Source organism: Eleutherodactylus coqui, chromosome 7 (assembly GCF_035609145.1).
Source record: "Eleutherodactylus coqui strain aEleCoq1 chromosome 7, aEleCoq1.hap1, whole genome shotgun sequence".
NCBI classification, from domain to species: Eukaryota; Metazoa; Chordata; class Amphibia; order Anura; family Eleutherodactylidae; genus Eleutherodactylus; species Eleutherodactylus coqui.
The window spans coordinates 126,610,370-126,628,512 of NC_089843.1; the positions used below are offsets into that span (position 1 = coordinate 126,610,370).

Consider the following 18,143-nt stretch of genomic DNA (forward strand, 5'->3'; position numbering starts at 1 on the left):
GTGCATCAGATCACATGGGTGTATTCCTGAGACATAAAAACGCCCAGCAAGGCCAATATAGCGTCGGACAGTTTTATGTCGGGCCCAAAAGATAGTCATGGAACTATCTTTTGGGCCAAAATACATCTGCCGCTGCATGGAGCCCATAGCAGCGGCCGTATGTGGGAGGGAGTTTAGCTGCGTGGCTGTTAAACTCCCTCCCTCTGCTCTCCTCCCCCCATGCAGGCTCACCTCTCGTCTCCTCTCCGCCCGGTCTGTACAAGGGAAGGGAGTGGGGGCAGGGGTGGAGCTACGCGTTGGCCCACCCCGCCTCCTCCCATTGATGGCTATACACAAGGGGCTGGGCATGGGCGGAGCTAAGCTATCACTTTCTCCCTGACCCTTGTCCATAGCCATCAATTGAAGGAGGCGGGCCGCCGCTTAGCCCTGCCATTGCAAAGAACGAGCCGGGAGGAGATGATAGGTGAGCCTGTGATGGGGAAGGAGGGGAAATGGGTGACGGCGTGGTGAGCTTGGTGCATATGCATCGGGCGCCATGCCGTGTGAACGGGCGCACAAACGTTAGATTTGTGTGCCCGTTCACAAGCTTCTACGCCCCAGACAGAAGCCTATATTGGCCGGCTGTGAAAACCCAGGCTAATATGCGCTCGTGTGAAAGAAGCCTAAGGTTGTGTTCCTCTGCCTTCCCTTTGTTTGTGTAGGTTCTAACACACAGTTTAGAAACCTACTGATAGATTGATTGACTAATTATGATATTGGCCCAGGAAGGGATGTGTTTAAAGGGCTGCTCCCATCTCAGACTTTTATGCTATGTCCACAGGATATAGTGTGCCGTAAATGTTTGATAACTAGGAGTCCCACATCTAGGACCCGCACCTATATCAAGTGCTTGGTTTCACACACAGCATTGGTTTTATTTTTAAAACACTACTGCATTTTTTAATGTAATTTTTTGAGCTAAAGAAGTGGATACAGCAAGGAGGGAAAGTAAAAATTGCTTTATATTTGTAATTTTTTCTGAATCCTCTTATAGCTTTGGATCAAAAAGCTACATGAAAAACTCCCCACAATTTGTTGTTTTTCTTTCCCAAGAATATGTGAAACCTGCCTCAAACAGCTTTTAGGTACATCATACAAACTTAAAAATATTACACATAAAGAACTGTACTTCTGCCTCTTACCTATACATAGTTGTTTACATTTCAAGGTATTGGCCCAATGGTGGCGTCATGTTGATGTACACAGAACATTTCTGTCCTCTAGTAATACCTCTGATTGGAAGCGTTTCAGAATCTACTTGATGTTATCACCATCTCTTCATGGTCACTGGTAATGCTGGCCAAGAACTCCCATGTGTGTGGTATCAAGAGCCTTGCAGGCCAAGTTTAGTCTATTCGGTTTGTATTAGTGAAAACCTTTTTTTTTTATTTTTTTATTTTTATTTTTAATCTTACCTAAGCCATTTGCAGTTCAGACTGCTTCAATTGTGTGTGCATATGTATTGTGTGTGTGTGTATATGTGTGTGTGTGTGTGTGTGTGTGTGTGTATATATATAATATAGAATCATTCTTACGGGACTGCTTTATTGTCTTTTGTTGTTCCACTTATCCCACGTATTGCTGTAGGACCCCTACTATTGCATAGTTAGAACCTTTTATGAACATACAGTTATGCTAATTAAATCGATTGTCTGAGTTATATATCCTGTGTAAAATGCAATCACCAGGCACTAACATAACAAATGGGCTTGTACTCGCCACTCCCGATGTGTCGCGCTGCTCCAGGTTTCCCCTCTGACGTCACGTTTACAGGCTGCCCCAGCCTGCTTACTAGACGTCACAGGTGCTGCAGCCAATAACGGAGCTCAGCGATTGATTACTGAGGTCTGTTATTGGCTGCAGTGCCTGTGACATCCCTTAAACCCGGCAGAACTGCAGCCAGTAAACAAACACCGGAGCTGAGGACCAAGCGGCTTTGCGGGATACAGCGGAAGTGAAGAGAGGTGGGTATAAGCCTATTATGTTAATGTACGGTGTTTGCACGGTGTTTGCATTTTAAATAGTATCTATAACTCGGGACAACCCCTTTTGAGCAAAAAAAGAAAAAAAGAAAAGTTCTGAAGAATCCCCCCCCCCCCCCCCCCACCCCCCAAAAAAGGGCATAAGGCTCCGTCCTAGGACCAGTGGTGGTCATTTTTATAAATAATTTGGAGGAGGGAATTGATGGGAAACTGATCAAATTTGCTGATGACACAAAGCTGGGAGGGATAGCTAACACTAAGGAAGAGAGAGGGAGTATTCAAAAAGATCTAGAAAAGATTGCACAGTGGGCAGCAACTAACAGAATGGTGTTTAACATGGAGAAATGCAAAGTCCTACATCTGGGCAAGAAAAATGAAAAAAGCTCATACAGAATAGGAGGAATTGGGCTAAGCAGCAGCAAATGTGAAAAAGACTTGGGTATATTAATACATCATAGACTGAACATGAGTCAACAATGTGATGCAGCAGCAAAAAAGGCAAACACAATTCTGCAATGTATTAAGAGAAGCATAGAGTCTAGATAACGTGAGGTAACTATCCCCCTCTACTCTTCCTTAGTCAGACCTCATCTGGAATACTGTTTCCAGTTCTGGGCACCCCACTTTAAAAAAGGCATAGACAAACTGGAGCAAGTTCAGAGAAGAGTTACCAAGATGGTGAGCGGTCTGCAAATCATGTCCTATGAAGAACGGTTGAAGGATCTGGGAATGTTTAGCTTGCAAAAAAGAGGAGACTTAATAGCTGTCTACAAATATCTGAAGGGTTGTCACACTGCAGAGGGATCAGCCCTATTCTCATTTGCACAAGGAAAGACTAGAAGCAATGGGATGAAACTGAAAGGGAGGAGTCACAGATTAGATATTAGAAAAAAACTTTCTGACAGTGAGGGTGATAAATGAGTGGAACAGGTTACCACAGGAGGTGGGGAGTTCTCCTTCAATGGAAGTGTTCAAACAAAGGCTGGACAGATATCTGTCTGGGATGATTTAGTGAACCCTGTACTGAGCAGGGGGTTGGACCCGATGACCCTTGAGGTGCCTTCCAACTCTGATTCTATGATTCTAAATTTGAGTGGGGCAAGCGGGTACATGAGAAAAATTGGTTGAAATGCCAGATTTTGACCATTTTGAGTGATCACAGTTTGACGAAGAAAGAAAAGACGGCTGGCAACAGGCTAGAGCCTGCTGAAAATGTGATTCAGCATGTTAGAAGAAATGTACAGCATGCTTGGCCGAATTATGTTTATTAACGGCTTTGCGCAAGCCTTAGGCCGCCTGCAGACGGGCGGGTCAGATCCGGCGGCCCCGGCTCTTTCATGTGCCGGCTGCCGGACAGCCGGCGCATGCGCAGACCGGAGCCGGCAGCCGGGTGAGTGACGTTTCTGTGCGAGGCTCTGCGAGCCCCGCACAGAAATAGGACATGCCGCGGTTTGTTTGCCACGCAACTTTTCGCGCGGCCAAACCGCGGCCGCCTGCATAGGATTGCGTATTGTAATGCACTCCTATGCAGACTTTCAGTGGCGGAAATCCCGCGGATAATCCCGCCGCAGGATCTCCGCCCTTGTGCAGGCGGCCTTACTTGTTTGTTTTTTATTTTTATTTTTTTAAATGCTTTGTACCATGGTGGCCACTTCAGTCTGGTGTGTCACTGGTGGAATTTTTTGTATGATTGATCAGTTGATCAAAGTGTTGTGTATGACCAACTCTAAACCAGCAGTCCTATTCCCTTTTATATCTGTGCTGTATTTCTGGCTAACCTACCAAATGTGCATTAACGCTAAGTAGGGGACAAAAGGAGGCAAGTATGAGACTGCAGGATTACACTTCACAAGATTTGTTTGCTGCTTGTTATTATGGAGACACACAGCCTGTATAGGAGCCGCAGAAACCACACTTTTAATTACAACGTACTGCAACTTTGTTTAATTTTTAAAAATTTGAAAATTATTGCAAAGAAAAAATAGTTCCACAGGTGTACAAAACCTTTAACCCTTTCCAATCCCCTCTAATGTCGTCTTACATTCTGATTGAAGCTTGTACAGCTCCAATGTCAGAAGACGTCTGACAGGGTATTCTTACCATCTATTGGCAGCCACTCCACTGTCGGAGCCTCTCTGGCGCACACACTGGCTAACAGCAAAAAGAGAGAGCCTTTTAAGAAACCCTGAATCCAAAATTAGATTAGAAAGCGTTAAACCGCCTTCTTTTATGTACCCTCTCGGAAGTAGGTAAACCAACCTGAACAATCTATTAGGCCTTTTTCACACAGGTGTTTTTTCCGTGCGAATACGGTCCAATTTAGAATTGGACTGAACTTGCAGAAAAGTAGAACATACTGATTTCAATTTTTCTATTCACTTAAAGGGGTTGTCCCGCGCCGAAACGGGTTTTTTTTTTTTTCAATAGCCCCCCCGTTCGGCGCGAGACAAACCCGATGCAGGGGTTAAAAAAGAAAACCGGATAGTGCTTACCTGAATCCCCGCGCTCCGGTGACTTCTTACTTACCTGGTGAAGATGGCCGCCGGGATCTTCACCCTCGGTGGACCGCAGGGCTTCTGTGCGGTCCATTGCCGATTCCAGCCTCCTGATTGGCTGGAATCGGCACGGGGCGGAGCTACGAGGAGCCGCTCTCCGGCACGAGCGGCCCCATTCAGAAAAGAAGAAGACCGGACTGCGCAAGCGCGTCTAATCCGGCGAATAGACGCTGAAAATTAGACGGCACCATGGAGATGAGGACGCTAGCAACGGAACAGGTAAGTGAATAACTTCTGTATGGCTCATAATTAATGCACAATGTACATTACAAAGTGCATTTAATATGGCTATACAGAAGTGTATAACCCCACTTGCTTTCGCGGGACAACCCCTTTAAGTGTTTTTTTTCTTTTCTTTTCTTTTTTTTACTCAGATAGTCCAAGTAAAAAAAAAAAGCTGCATGTCTATCTTGGTCCGATTCTCAGATAAGAATAGCCCAATTAGGCCCAATGTCCACATGCGGATTTGATTTATTAAGTCTGCGTAGATCTCCCACGTGGGAGATCCTCAGCTCTAGCTGCCCATAGGAAAAAATGGGGCGTCCACAACTGAATTAAACCCTGCAGATTTAATGTTTAGGTGCTTTGCGGATGCCCCGCACAGATCTATAATCGCAGCATGCTTTATTTTTTCACAGATGTGGCTCAATTCACCTCTATGCGAGATGACGACATACAATCTGGGATCACCCGCAAGCCATTAAAAAATCATCTGCAGTGCATCCGCTGCGGATATCCGCATTGAAAAAGTGCGCATGCCGCGGACATTGGGCCTTAACTATAAAATCTGCACATGGACCCTGCACCTCTTGCCGCCCATAGAGATGCATTAGCATCCGCACGGCGAAAAAAAGCATGTGGATGTGATTTTAGTTTATTTTTTTCCCCCACCATGCGGGTTGCACGCACGGGAGGATAATCGCAGCATGCTCCAATTTCCTTTCATTGAAGCCGTTGCTGTCACTGTGGAGGTGCCGCAGAACCGTGGGAAAGCAGGGGATTCAAAAACAAAAAAACGAGCACTGCGCATGTGCCGGGCGCGTTGTCAGACGCATCCGCCATGCAGAAAAAGAAGATCCAGTTGGCTCTGAGGAGATCCGCGCTGGACCTGGAGAGGTAAGAAACGGTCTTTTCCTCTCCATGGCCACGGACACGCACGGATACCACTGTGGGATTCAGTAGTGGTATCCGTGCATGCAAGTGGACATAAGGCCTTAAGGCCCAATGTCCACAGACGGATTTTATTTATGTAATCCAAGCAGGTGATCCGCAGCCCATAGAGAAGCATGGTGCATCCGCACTTCATTTAAGGCCTGCGGATTTGATTATAAATGATTTGCGGATTCCACACGTGGATAATTAATCGCAACATACTCAGTTTTACCGCAGATCACGCTCCATTCATCTTTATCGCAGCTTAGGATCCGCCGTGCATCCGCAAATACATTTAAATACATTTGCGGATCCGCTGTGGATTTGAAGGTTAAAAGCAATTAGGGAGGTTGGGAAAAGGCTAGGAGGTAGGGTTGCAGATTTCTTCCGCGCTGCAAAAATCAGCAATCCACGATCTCCCGCAACGAAGAATAATCAATTTTAAGGTGACTCGCATTAAATATCCGTGCGTGCCGTGGACATGAGGCCTAAGTCATTTGCGTTAAAAGTTGCGTAACAAAAAGTTATTGCATTCATATCATGCGAGTGTGATTCACTTTTAACGTGTGTAACTATGGACACCATAAAATGAAGAAGCGCAGAAGCAGGAAGTGAATACATTACATCATTTGGGCCACTTTCCATTTTTTTAATATGCGGAAAAAAAGATGTCAGTCACGCACGAGTAATCGATCCGTTTTTCACGGATCACAATAGTCCTCACCCGTATGAATAAGGGTGCCTCCACACGGGCGTTTGTAGGACGAAGAAACAGCGATTTGGCAAATGTGTGTATGCTTTGTAGAGTGCGTCGTTGTCTTTTTTGACCCAAATCGGAAAAATGATGGCTTAATATGGAAACATCGGTGCATAAAAAGGCAAAAAAAGACGAAAGCTAGAACGTGCCGCGATTTACTGCTATCGCAACGTAGAACACATCGCAGATGTAAATGAAACCATTGAAAAACATTAGTTTCACAAGGGGGGTGTTGGGTTAACTGTATTAGGGGAGGCTGCAGTTTCCCAAAGAAAAAAAGAAAACCCTCCAACCAAGTGTGATGTCATATTTTTTTTTTTTTACCCTAAAACTGTTGTAATCTGCTTTGGAGGCGCATGTACAGTACACAGGATGCGAGTGGTGTACATTTTGGCATGGATGTGTATCTGTCCCTATGCTTAGTAGACCTCATTAAAGGAACAGATATCAGTGCAAGACAGTTTGTCAAAGCTGATATGAGCCTCAAGGGATGGTAATGACAATCTGTGTGCTGCTTCACACAACAACCTATTCATAGTCCGATTTGATTCTTAACAATTGGACTTCAGCCTGTGATTTATTTTCCCATAAATCTGCTGCATTGCATAATATTGTATTTCTGTTCGACGTTTTAGTGGATTTTGTTTTTTACAAATTTTCCTCCGAGCTCACATTGGGCATAATTGATGTGCAGAGCCAGCTTTGGGAGCACTAACAATTGATTGGTTTTGTTAGGTTTCCGACTTGTTAAGAAGGGGGGCTGTTAGTGCCCCTTTGTCGTACACATATTTAATGAGCCTTAATGAGGCAATTCCTTTGTGAAGGCAAAGGGTAAAATTAAAGAAGGTGTTCATTTTCCCATTCCCTGGAGGACATCTGAAGGTCATCCTTCTACACTTGGCGGTTGCTCTCCACCCATAATGTAAACCATATTATGTACATTTTGTATTTTTAATGGTATCGCACCCATATGAGCTCTGTAGTGAGAAGGGACAAGCCTATTGTTTCTGAGCCGTGTATGTAATGGTTAAGCAAGCCTGATATGGGAAATGAAGATTTGTGCTTGAATGCGAACAGCTTGCTTGGAGCGAGATGATACTCATTAGTGCTGTGGTGTGCATCATAGGATATAGGGTAGGACTACTTGCCTGCAAACTTTAACTGCTACTTGTCATTCCGAGCTCTTAAATAAACATTTTGAAGGAATGGCATCAGATTCATAGTGAGTTATTCATTGTGATGTGTTTCTCTTTCTGTAAGCTGTTTTCTAATCAGACCTTCTGTCAGAGTGCAGGCATTGCTCTTGGGTGTAATTTACTGTTACATCCCATTTCACATTAAAAATGTAGCTTATTAGCTTAACAGAGCGGGGATAACAGAAGATTGCATCCCTTCTGTGCACACACTCTTATGATTAATCTAGGACCTATCTGCTAGGTTGAGCAGCGGATTCAAGAACCGAGTGTATGTGTGAGCCACTTATTTGTTTTGGGTTTAGCTGGATAACCGCCCTGAGGTGAGGTGGTATTCTTTCTCTAAGTGCGGCTCTGGTTTCCGGCCATTTTCAAATGCCCATATTTTTCAAACAATAAGATGCATTCCTGGTGTAGAGAGCGAAAAAAAAATGTCATACTACTTAAAATTTCCCTGGTGGTCTGACGAAGTGGAGGGGTCAATGACACGTAACTTTAGTCTAGGGTAGCGCCTCCTTTCTTAGTATCCTAGCGTAGATGAGGGGGTTAACAGCCATTAGTTGGCTCTTGTTAAACGTAGAGCTCTTTCACACAAGTGTATATTGGCCACTGTTTTCATGGTCGGCCGTATACGCCACGATCTGATGCGTAAAAATGCGTGAACAGGCGCAGAAATCTAACGTTTGTTTGCCTGTTCAGATGGCCGAGGCCGCCATGCCATTGCCTCTTCCCTCCTCCTCGCCGGCTCACCTCCTTTCTCCTCCCCTGCGGCTGTTTGCAATGGGCGGGGCGGAACTAAGCTTCTGCCCCCACCCTTTGAAAACAGCCGGTGGGAGGGTGAAAAGAGGGAGGAGTTTAGCAGTCATGCTGCTAAACTCCCTCCCATCTCCCTTGTCTGGCCGCTTTCATTGGCTCCCATAGGAGCCCATGCAACAGCCGGCATAATCCGGACACAAAGATAGTTCCAGGACTATCTTTTTGGCCCGGAGTGAAAATGCCTGGCGCTATATTGGGCTGGGCGCTTTTACGTCACGGGCATACAACCATGTGATCTCATGCATTGGAATCCAATGCATCAGATCGTAGCGTATATCAGCTGACAGTGAAAACGGTTGCCAATATACGCTCGTGTGAAAGAACCCTTAGTGTGTGTTTGTTTTTCTACTATTTGAAACAAAGTGCAGTGGTGCATATAGATACCTCACTGAATCTAGCTATCCCTGTAAATGTTTCTCCTCCATATTGCTCTGTAGTGTCTGCTTGTCCTGCTTCATTCTATTTTCTTTAGGTTTCACATCTGCATGGAGGCTCCGTGGCACAGCATGGAAAATTGTTGCCAGCATGCCAGAGGCCGGATGGACCCCGTTATACTGTATGGGGTCTGTCTGGCACTGCTTGTGAACAGCAAGCACAGGTGTGAAAGGGGCCTTTTATGGTTTTATTTACTGTATTATTTTTATTCCCAATATGGCATTAAACACACACACTGCTTCAGTGAACATACTATATATACATACAGCCCTGCTACATACACAACTCTGCTGCAAACCTAACCATAGGCTACTACTGTACATACACACATAATTTGCTGCACACACGGTCCTGCTATTAATTTTAATGAAGATTATACACACCAACCCAACATATCAGTAGTTCAGTGTAGAAAAAATATTTTTTCTTTTTGCTCCTCTTCTGCCCAAGTCTACTTCGTCCCACTGATCACATGATGCTGACATAATGAAAGGTGCTTCAGACCTTTCATCTTCACTGCTGCCCTGTTGGTGCTGCTGTGTTAGGACCTGCAGGATAGAAAGTAAGCATTTCTTCCACAGGTCTCTCTGGCAGCGCTGCATCTTCTGCTGAGCGCTGATGAGATTGGTGCTGTTCTGCCAGATAACTAAGCAAGCAATCAGGAGCTTCTGCATTGCCAGACCCTCCTGACTTCAGGCTACAGGATGCACAAATTTTTGGCAAAATTCTATCTAGCTAAAAAGTGTCTTATAGTCCAAAAAATTGTACTTTAGAACAAATTATAGTTCCATTCCCTGCTATAATATCATTTACGCCGCTCCCTTTAAGCACAGATGAGTTGCAGTTATAACTAGAAGGGATTAATAATAAAAACAAACTACCTGTGTTATACTAAAGGATCGGCACAGTTAAGTCCACAGTCTTATAGGTTATCATTTGTAGAAACATAGAAAATTGATAGCAGCAAAAGATCACATGGTACATCTAGCCTACACTTATAGTATTTCCTTTATAATTCTTTCTTAGGCCCAATGCGCATGGCTGTATTTGCACTGTGGGATCCGGAGCAAGCATTTGCCTCCGAATCCGCAGCAAATACTCCCCATAGGACATGCAAGTAAAACACTTTTTCCTGCCCATGAGCAGAAATCCACAGCGATTTTCCACTCCTGGGGAAAAATCGCAGCATGTCCTATTCTAGTGCAAGGCTCGCATGGACGGCTACTATTGGAGTCAATGGAAGCCGTCCGTCCCACTGCGAGTCATGGTGGATCTGCGTCATTGCCAACTCTGCACCACGCATGTGCGGTGGCGCGCTAGCCAGAACGTCCGCAGAGTGGAGAAGGAAGACAAGAAAGGCATGCGGGGGTCCATGCCGGAGCACAGTGTCTGATTTCGCAGTCTGAACCGAACCCGGCTGTGGGCATTCAGCCTTAGGATAGAGCTATGCTTATCCCACACAAGCTTGAATTCACTTGTTGATTTTCCAATCACATCTGTTAGGAGTTTCTTCCAAGCATTTGGTAGTCTTTCAGTAAAGTATTATATTCTGACATTGCTTCCCCCCACCCAACTAATCTAATATTGTGCCCCCTTGTTATTGTGTTTAGTTTCTTAATAAATAAGTAATATGTAAATAAGCGCTCGTCCTGGCAGAAAAAGAGGGTCCTGAAGTGCCACCTATTGTAGAGTAACCTAATCGGCGAACATCTGACCCTTTAACAGGCCTTGCAAAATATCCAAAGATATCCGCCAAACAAGTCTTCTCCATAAAGAAAAGACTCCCATCTGCAGACAGCTGGAGGGTGGCCCATTATCTGTGCAAAGCAGGGTACCAGTTGACTGGGTGAGAGGCCTTTGATGTGGGTCTAGGGGGATAATGTTTCTCTTTGTGGGGACCACCAAGTACAGAGTCTTATAGGTCACATCACTGGGAACATGCCTACTGGTGAAGGAGCCTAGATAACATTACATAGGGGCAATAGCGGTACCATCTTGTTTGATTTTATAGTATCCTTAAAATGAACACCCCCCCCCCCCCCACACACACACACACAAATTTTATTTATTTTTTACTTTACACAGAAATTATTTATATATATTATATTTTGATATAGTTTAATTATTTAAACTTGCACTTCAACCGTGATTGGTGGAGCAAGTTACTGGAGATGCACCAATAAGTAGTCAACTGTGTCGTGTAAACTGATCCTTTTGGTTTAGGTTTTCAAATGTTTTTCTAAAACATAATTACGCTTCTGATATTTGAAGAGAGAGAAAGAAGGATGGATATACAGAACCTGCCAGTTGCTTGGTATTCCCACTCGCAAGGTTCTACTCTGCATCTTTGACTTGGGACTTCTAGTCCTTATGATTTCTTTCCATCGACCTTCTCCTTAGCCATGCACAGACCAAGTACAAAAGGGATTCTGGAGTTCTTGAGTTTTTCATTTTATTTTTTTAAATCCGTGTTTATTCAGTTAATGGGAATATGAGCAATCCCTTTCAGGTTGTGTTGTGATTTTGCAAATCGCTATCAGAAAATCTATGTACTATATGTGGCATTTTTAAAAGCTGATTTTATAGAAATTTGAACCAATTCACACCAGAGGGGAATTAAAGTGCATCGCAAAAGAAGAAAAATTTGGAACATTCTTTTTGCAGTACCTGATGGACCATTTTCTGTAGAAATAGATCTAATAACATTTTCTGAATAACTGCTTCCATAAGCATTCCACAAAAGCAGAGCGAAAAACAACCATTTAAAAAAAATAAAAAATCAGCCCTAGCAACGCGTGTAGAATTTGCATTGCTTTTATTTCCGCTGTGTGCGTGATTTTATAGCCTGCAGAACACTTATGAGATCTCTAGCGGCTGTCTCTTATTAAGCAATTATACATGTATTAATTTTTAATAGGATTAAATACAGAATTTTATGGGAATGGCTATCACAGGTAGACTTTGTGTAGCTGGGTTATTACTGGCTGTAAATTACATAATGTTCTTTTTAATTAAATATGCCGGTGTATACACTGTCTATTCACGTACGATATTTGGCGGTATTGTAGCGTCCTTAAGGCAGAAGTAATTTATCACTAGCTCGCAATATATGGTTAGTGGTAGCGGTACCTGGAGTTAATGTAATTTCCATAGTACACTGGGTTTCTGAATTTTTATTTGCCAGCGTGACAATTTTTTTTTGTGTGGTTTAGAGAGATGCAATGCAGATTTAATTTTGCTTTTTATTTCTCACAGCTACCATCCGAAACAGTTTTTGGCAGGTCAAAAATCTGAAAGTGTTTTGATTGAAAGTTCCAATTAAGTGTATCTTAGAAAATTAGGCGAAATTAGCTGTCAGAAAGTCACATTTAAATGAGTAATGAGAGGCTTGGCAGTAAACATTTAAATGATATAAATTGCCATTTAAGTGTATGGTTTAATGTTTGTCATACATTAATGTGACATCTGACTGCAGTGACAATCAAGCAGGCTGCTGTAATTTGAACATATTTAGGGCTTTTGTGTTGAGTGCCACCCACAAATTAAGACAATTGCTGGTTTTATGTGGCAGCTATAGGACTGCGTTTTGAAGTCATTGTTAATGAAAGAAGGCCATCATTTTTGTTGAGTGGGTATCTATACGTTGTATTGATTGCTCAGGACTGCTACTCCTATTATCGGAAGAGGTGTCAAGCCGTTTATTCAAGCTTTGGACTTTTTGATGATGATTTAAAGGAAGATCAAATCTACTTTGATTTTCTTTTAAATAAACATATATAAACTTTGTATCAATTCTGAAGCAAATATGTTCCCAGGCAGTTACATAAAAAAATTATATATATTTGTCAATTTAACTTAAATTGACAACATCCGCACAAAATGCTGCAAATTTTGGTGTGGATTTGCTGTGGATTTTTTCAGCTTAAGAAAATCTGCAAATAAGCTACCTGTGAATATATCAAAATAATAATCATTAAGAATATCATCACTAGTCTTAAAATATATAATGAAAGAAGATTGTGCATTTTTTGTGACACTATTGCTTTAGGCCTCATGTCCACTGGTGGATTGGATTTTGCATGTAGATTTCGACAGCGAGAGACCTGCGGAAACCATTTGCAGGAGATCACAGATGTAATGTTTTTTTTACGCGCAGATAGTCTGCGCGGAAAAAAAATCCGCAACCCCACCTCCCAGCCTTTTCCCCACCTCCCTAATTGACTTAACCTTCAAATCCGCAGTGCATCCTCAATTTTATTTGGGGATACACTGCAGATCGTCCACACCCATTGACTTCTATTGAGCCATTCCACACTGAAATGGAGCGTGCTGTGATTTTGTTTTCTGCACCAAAAGGTCCGCAAGTCAAATCTGCGTGCTTAAATTCAGTTGTGGATGCCAATTCTTCCGTATGGACACTTTGAATTGCGGATCTTCCTCGTGGGGGACCCGTGCGGATTCCACAAATCACATCCGCCCATGGACATTGGGCCCTATATGCTCTGCTTAAGCTGCCTTTTGATAGAACCTGGACCCATATAGGAAGCCTCTGACAGCTATTCCTACCACTTTCCCTGTACACATACAGCCTTGGCTCAGTTGAGCATGGATGTGTTCTCAATGGAGAGAGGGGAGTAAGCCACTGCTAAACACCTCTAGCACTTGCTTATCTCCCACAAGGACATGTGTCACTGTAAAGATAGCAATATGCCCAATTCTTCTATACCATGACGGTGCAGTGTAGGGACACCCTCAAATGCTGATTGCACAAAAATCGGTGATCGGCTGATCATTTAATATCTTTGGGCATCTTTGCATACTGTATTTATATATTTACATTTTGCATATCTGGATTAGGCATATACCTAAAGTTTCAAGGGAACATGTGATTAGAAAATGACCTATAACATAAATCACATTTTTGTATTATACATTTCAAAAATAATTTTTGGTGATTTTTTTTTTTTTCTTTTCCTTTTTTTAGTTTTCAGTCAGTCTGTTTAAAAAAAAGCAAAAAAAAACTTCCTGTTCTGCATAGGAAGCTTTGCAGCAGTAATCACACCAACATCACAGGCAGGATTACACTGAAAGGTAGCACCTATATATATAGAGATAACACAAGATCCACCATCCACAGTAGGTGATGAGCTGTGAACATTTTTTCCCTCTCCCTGCATGCCTAGATGGTCTCCCATACAAATCAATGGGTCTCTTCCTGTCCATTGAGAAGGCTGCCATAAAGCATATCTTGTAAGTGCTGCTAAATGTAGTTCATGAAAGGTGGACGCTCCTATAGTCAAGTATAGGTAACAGAATAAAAATTCGACAATCCGAAAATAAAAGCAGATTAGAAAATGGAATATGCTTCTCGATCTAGTTTTAATTAATACAAAAAAAATGATAATATAGTCCCTTTAAAGCAAATACCGTATCTTCTGTAAAGACAGCAGTAATCATGGAGAAGTGTTTATTTCCAGTTTCACATGAAGTTTTATTGTTCTTCAATGCATCTAAGAAAAAACATTCTAGAAGTTAAGATTTACTGTTTTGGATCTACAGCTTCTATGCAGATCTGTCTCTCCAAACCACATGAGACTCTTGTGTAGTCTGCATGGGAGCTGTAGACGCAAAACGGTAAGATTATTTTAACCAGACCATACGAAAAATTACAATAAAAAATGCTTTATTGTAGAGCAATAAGAATATGGGTTTCAAAATTCTACATAGACTTGAATCAAGTAAATGGAGTCAATTGGAATCCCAAACGAAACTAACTTTAAAGAGATTTAAAACATTTAGTAGCCTTTAAGTCTACGGTAGCTTCGTTGTACGCTGCGACTGGAACATTTAAAGTCCCTACTAAGTATTTAGCTATATATTTGCAATCTAAAGTCCTCTTGTCTTATGTGATCATTGTTTCTCCCTTTGTTTCAGGCCTTGGAAAGCGAGTTTGTTTCTTGCCAGCTTCACCAGTGGATTGACCTTATTTTTGGCTACAAGCAGCAGGGCCCTGAAGCTGTCCGAGCACTGAATGTCTTCTACTATTTGACCTACGAGGGAGCTGTCAACTTGAGCTCTATAGCTGATCCTGTCTTGAGAGAGGTATGTGGTTTTATGTATATTTAGTAACGTGTACCTTTTATTCACCGATTTATGTAAAATTAGCTTTTTTTAATCTCCAAAAAGAATTCTGCTAAATTTCAGATATTTTATTCACCCATGTCATTGTGATATTTCAACTCTCTTACGAAGCCTATTTGGAAAAGGCTCCATAAGAAATCCGAAACGTCACATAGACACGAACACGCGTGAATAAAATATCTCACTTTAGGGTTCCGAGGCTTGTATACTACTGCTGTGAGCATTATTGCTGCTCTCCTTGGGTTGTTTCTAATGGTTTTGTGTTCAGGTTGTGTTGAATTGTAAGCATTACCACTTTTTATTTTTGTTAATTTTTTTTTATGTTAAATTTACAGGTAGATCAGAAAAAAATGGTTTTAAAGACAGAAACCCTAAGCCGAAAAAAAAAAAATTGAGAATGTCGCAAAATAATTTAACTGTGAATGGCTTAAAGTTTCACTGTATGTATTGTATAGCTTCCTATTAAATAACCCACAGTGTTGCAAAAAAAAATTTCTTCCTAAATGCTAAAATTAATTAGCAGGTCCCTTCATTAATAATTACAAAAGTAAAAGTGTCCATAGGCATTATATAGCTGTCAGCAAATTGTCATTGAGCCGACTGTATCAGCCTTGCCATCCCCATTAACGTACACCTTTGGCCATGGTGTTTCAAAAAGTGAAGGGCGATAAGTAGAATCGGAGGTGTTTGAGAACCTGTTATCATCTTGTACAGCAGTATGATTGGACAGGTAAAACTGTAGCTTGTTCAATCACTGTTTTCCTTGATAGCAGACATTGGAGGATTATGCTGTGTTCTGCACTCTCCTAGGGATTCTTTCTGGTTATTTTTCTGAACCCTCAGAAGTATGACATGGGGGAGGAGGTTTAGTATCGAGCATTAATTGCAGTCTCCTAAATTTTCTGGGTTTTAGTCACCTTAACAGTAAATCTGAATATATTTCATTGTTTGTTTTTTTTTCCATGTACAGTCAAGCATCACCTCTCTCTGGTATCCACCTTTGTAGACATAGTGGCTAAACCTGTCTAAGGCTAATTTCACACGGGCAAGTGTGATATCGCACTCATTAACATGTGATTTTGCCACGGATGTGATCCTCTGTTTTTAATGGGAGACCTCGTGAGCACCTAGCACATGGTGCGATGCTGCCGCCAGACCCATTGAAAACCATGAGCGATGTGATGCATGCAGCGCTTTTTCTTCTGTCCACAAACTGGGCATCTGGGGTCCGTCTGGCTCTGTTAGGTTCCATCCAGAGAAGAAGCAGTTTGGTCGCAGGGATTCCCCTTTCCTGGTCTCCAAAGACAGATGTGAAACCACCCTATATCACATTTGTGGAATATTTTGTAATTTTGCGGCACCACTAGAATAGCAAGTATCCCTCACTATAATAGCCATCTTTGGATGCAGCCGTATCAAATGTGTGTTTGGGGTTTATCATCTTTTTTTATTACAAATATGATTTTTACATTTAGTTTTTAGTCCCCTTGTAATTTTCCTGGTCAGTGCTCTACCAAAATTGTAATGGTGGAGTGTCAGGAACCACCTCATCACACTATTTTCTTTATTTTAAGTCATCCATTTTAAAGGGGCATGGCCCATTGCTAGCTTAAATCTTCTTCTTAGGAAGTAGTACCTCAAACCTCAAAAGCCCATTTAATAGCCAAGCACTGCTTTTCAACAATTGTGTAATTTTTCTTGTGCTTGTTTAGTTTTTGGCTTAAATATAACACTGGATGCTCTAGTCCAGAGATGGTGAACCTTTTAGAGACAGAGTGCCCAAACTGCAACCCAAAACCCACTTATTTATTGCGAAGTGCCAACATGTCAGGGAGCGGGGCTTATCACGACGTATGATTTTACCTCAGTCGTTCTAAAAAGAACAGGGTGCATATTTTGACTGCTTTTTGGATGCAGAAATACTGCAGTGTCCTCAGCGAAAATTTCTGTGGCAACTTCTGCAACATCTCCGCATCCAAAAGTCAAAATCTGCACGCTGTCCATTTTGAAACAGCCCTTCCCATTTCCGCCACATGTGTAAACATACTCCAGCGGTAATAGTGACACTCCGCAGCGGGCCAAGTAGTAATAGTGACACCCCAGAGTGGCCCCGAGTAGTAATAGTGACACCCCAGAGTGGCCTTGAGTAGTAATAGTGACACCCCAGAGTGGCCCCGAGTAGTAATAGTGACACCCCAGAGTGGCCCCGAGTAGTAATAGTGACACCCCAGAGTGGCCCCGAGTAGTAATAGTGACACCCCAGAGTGGCCCCGAGTAGTAATAGTGACACCCCAGAGTGGCCCCGAGTAGTAATAGTGACACCCCAGAGTGGCCCCCAGTAGTAATAGTGACACCCCAGAGTGGCCCCCAGTAGTAATAGTGACACCCCAGAGTGGCCCCCAGTAGTAATAGTGACACCCCAGAGTGGCCCCCAGTAGTAATAGTGACACCCCAGAGTGGCCCCCAGTAGTAATAGTGACACCCCAGAGTGGCCCCCAGTAGTAATAGTGACACCCCAGAGTGGCCCCCAGTAGTAATAGTGACACCCCAGAGTGGCCCCCAGTAGTAATAGTGACACCCCAGAGTGGCCCCCAGTAGTAATAGTGACACCCCAGAGTGGCCCCCAGTAGTAATAGTGACACCCCAGAGTGGCCCCCAGTAGTAATAGTGACACCCCAGAGTGGCCCCCAGTAGTAATAGTGACACCCCAGAGTGGCCCCCAGTAGTAATAGTGACACCCCAGAGTGGCCCCCAGTAGTAATAGTGACACCCCAGAGTGGCCCCCAGTAGTAATAGTGACACCCCAGAGTGGCCCCCAGTAGTAATAGTGACACCCCAGAGTGGCCCCCAGTAGTAATAGTGACACCCCAGAGTGGCCCCCAGTAGTAATAGTGACACCCCAGAGTGGCCCCCAGTAGTAATAGTGACACCCCACAGTGGCCCCCAGTAGTAATAGTGACACCCCAGAGTGGCCCCCAGTAGTAATAGTGACACCCCAGAGTGGCCCCCAGTAGTAATAGTGACACCCCACAGTGGCCCCCAGTAGTAATAGTGACACCCCACAGTGGCCCCC

The 18,143-nt window shown here is 43.0% G+C and overlaps 1 protein-coding gene across 2 annotated transcripts in view; it reads left to right on the plus strand.

Moving 5' to 3' along the window:
• LRBA (LPS responsive beige-like anchor protein) overlaps positions 1–18,143 on the plus strand; it is a 503,130-nt gene that overhangs the window by 406,087 nt on the left and 78,900 nt on the right. For both annotated transcript variants that reach the window (XM_066573657.1, XM_066573658.1), the window contains one exon: positions 14,864–15,031. In XM_066573657.1, the coding sequence (XP_066429754.1) occupies positions 14,864–15,031 (168 nt within the window). The remainder of the gene's footprint in view (positions 1–14,863; positions 15,032–18,143) is intronic.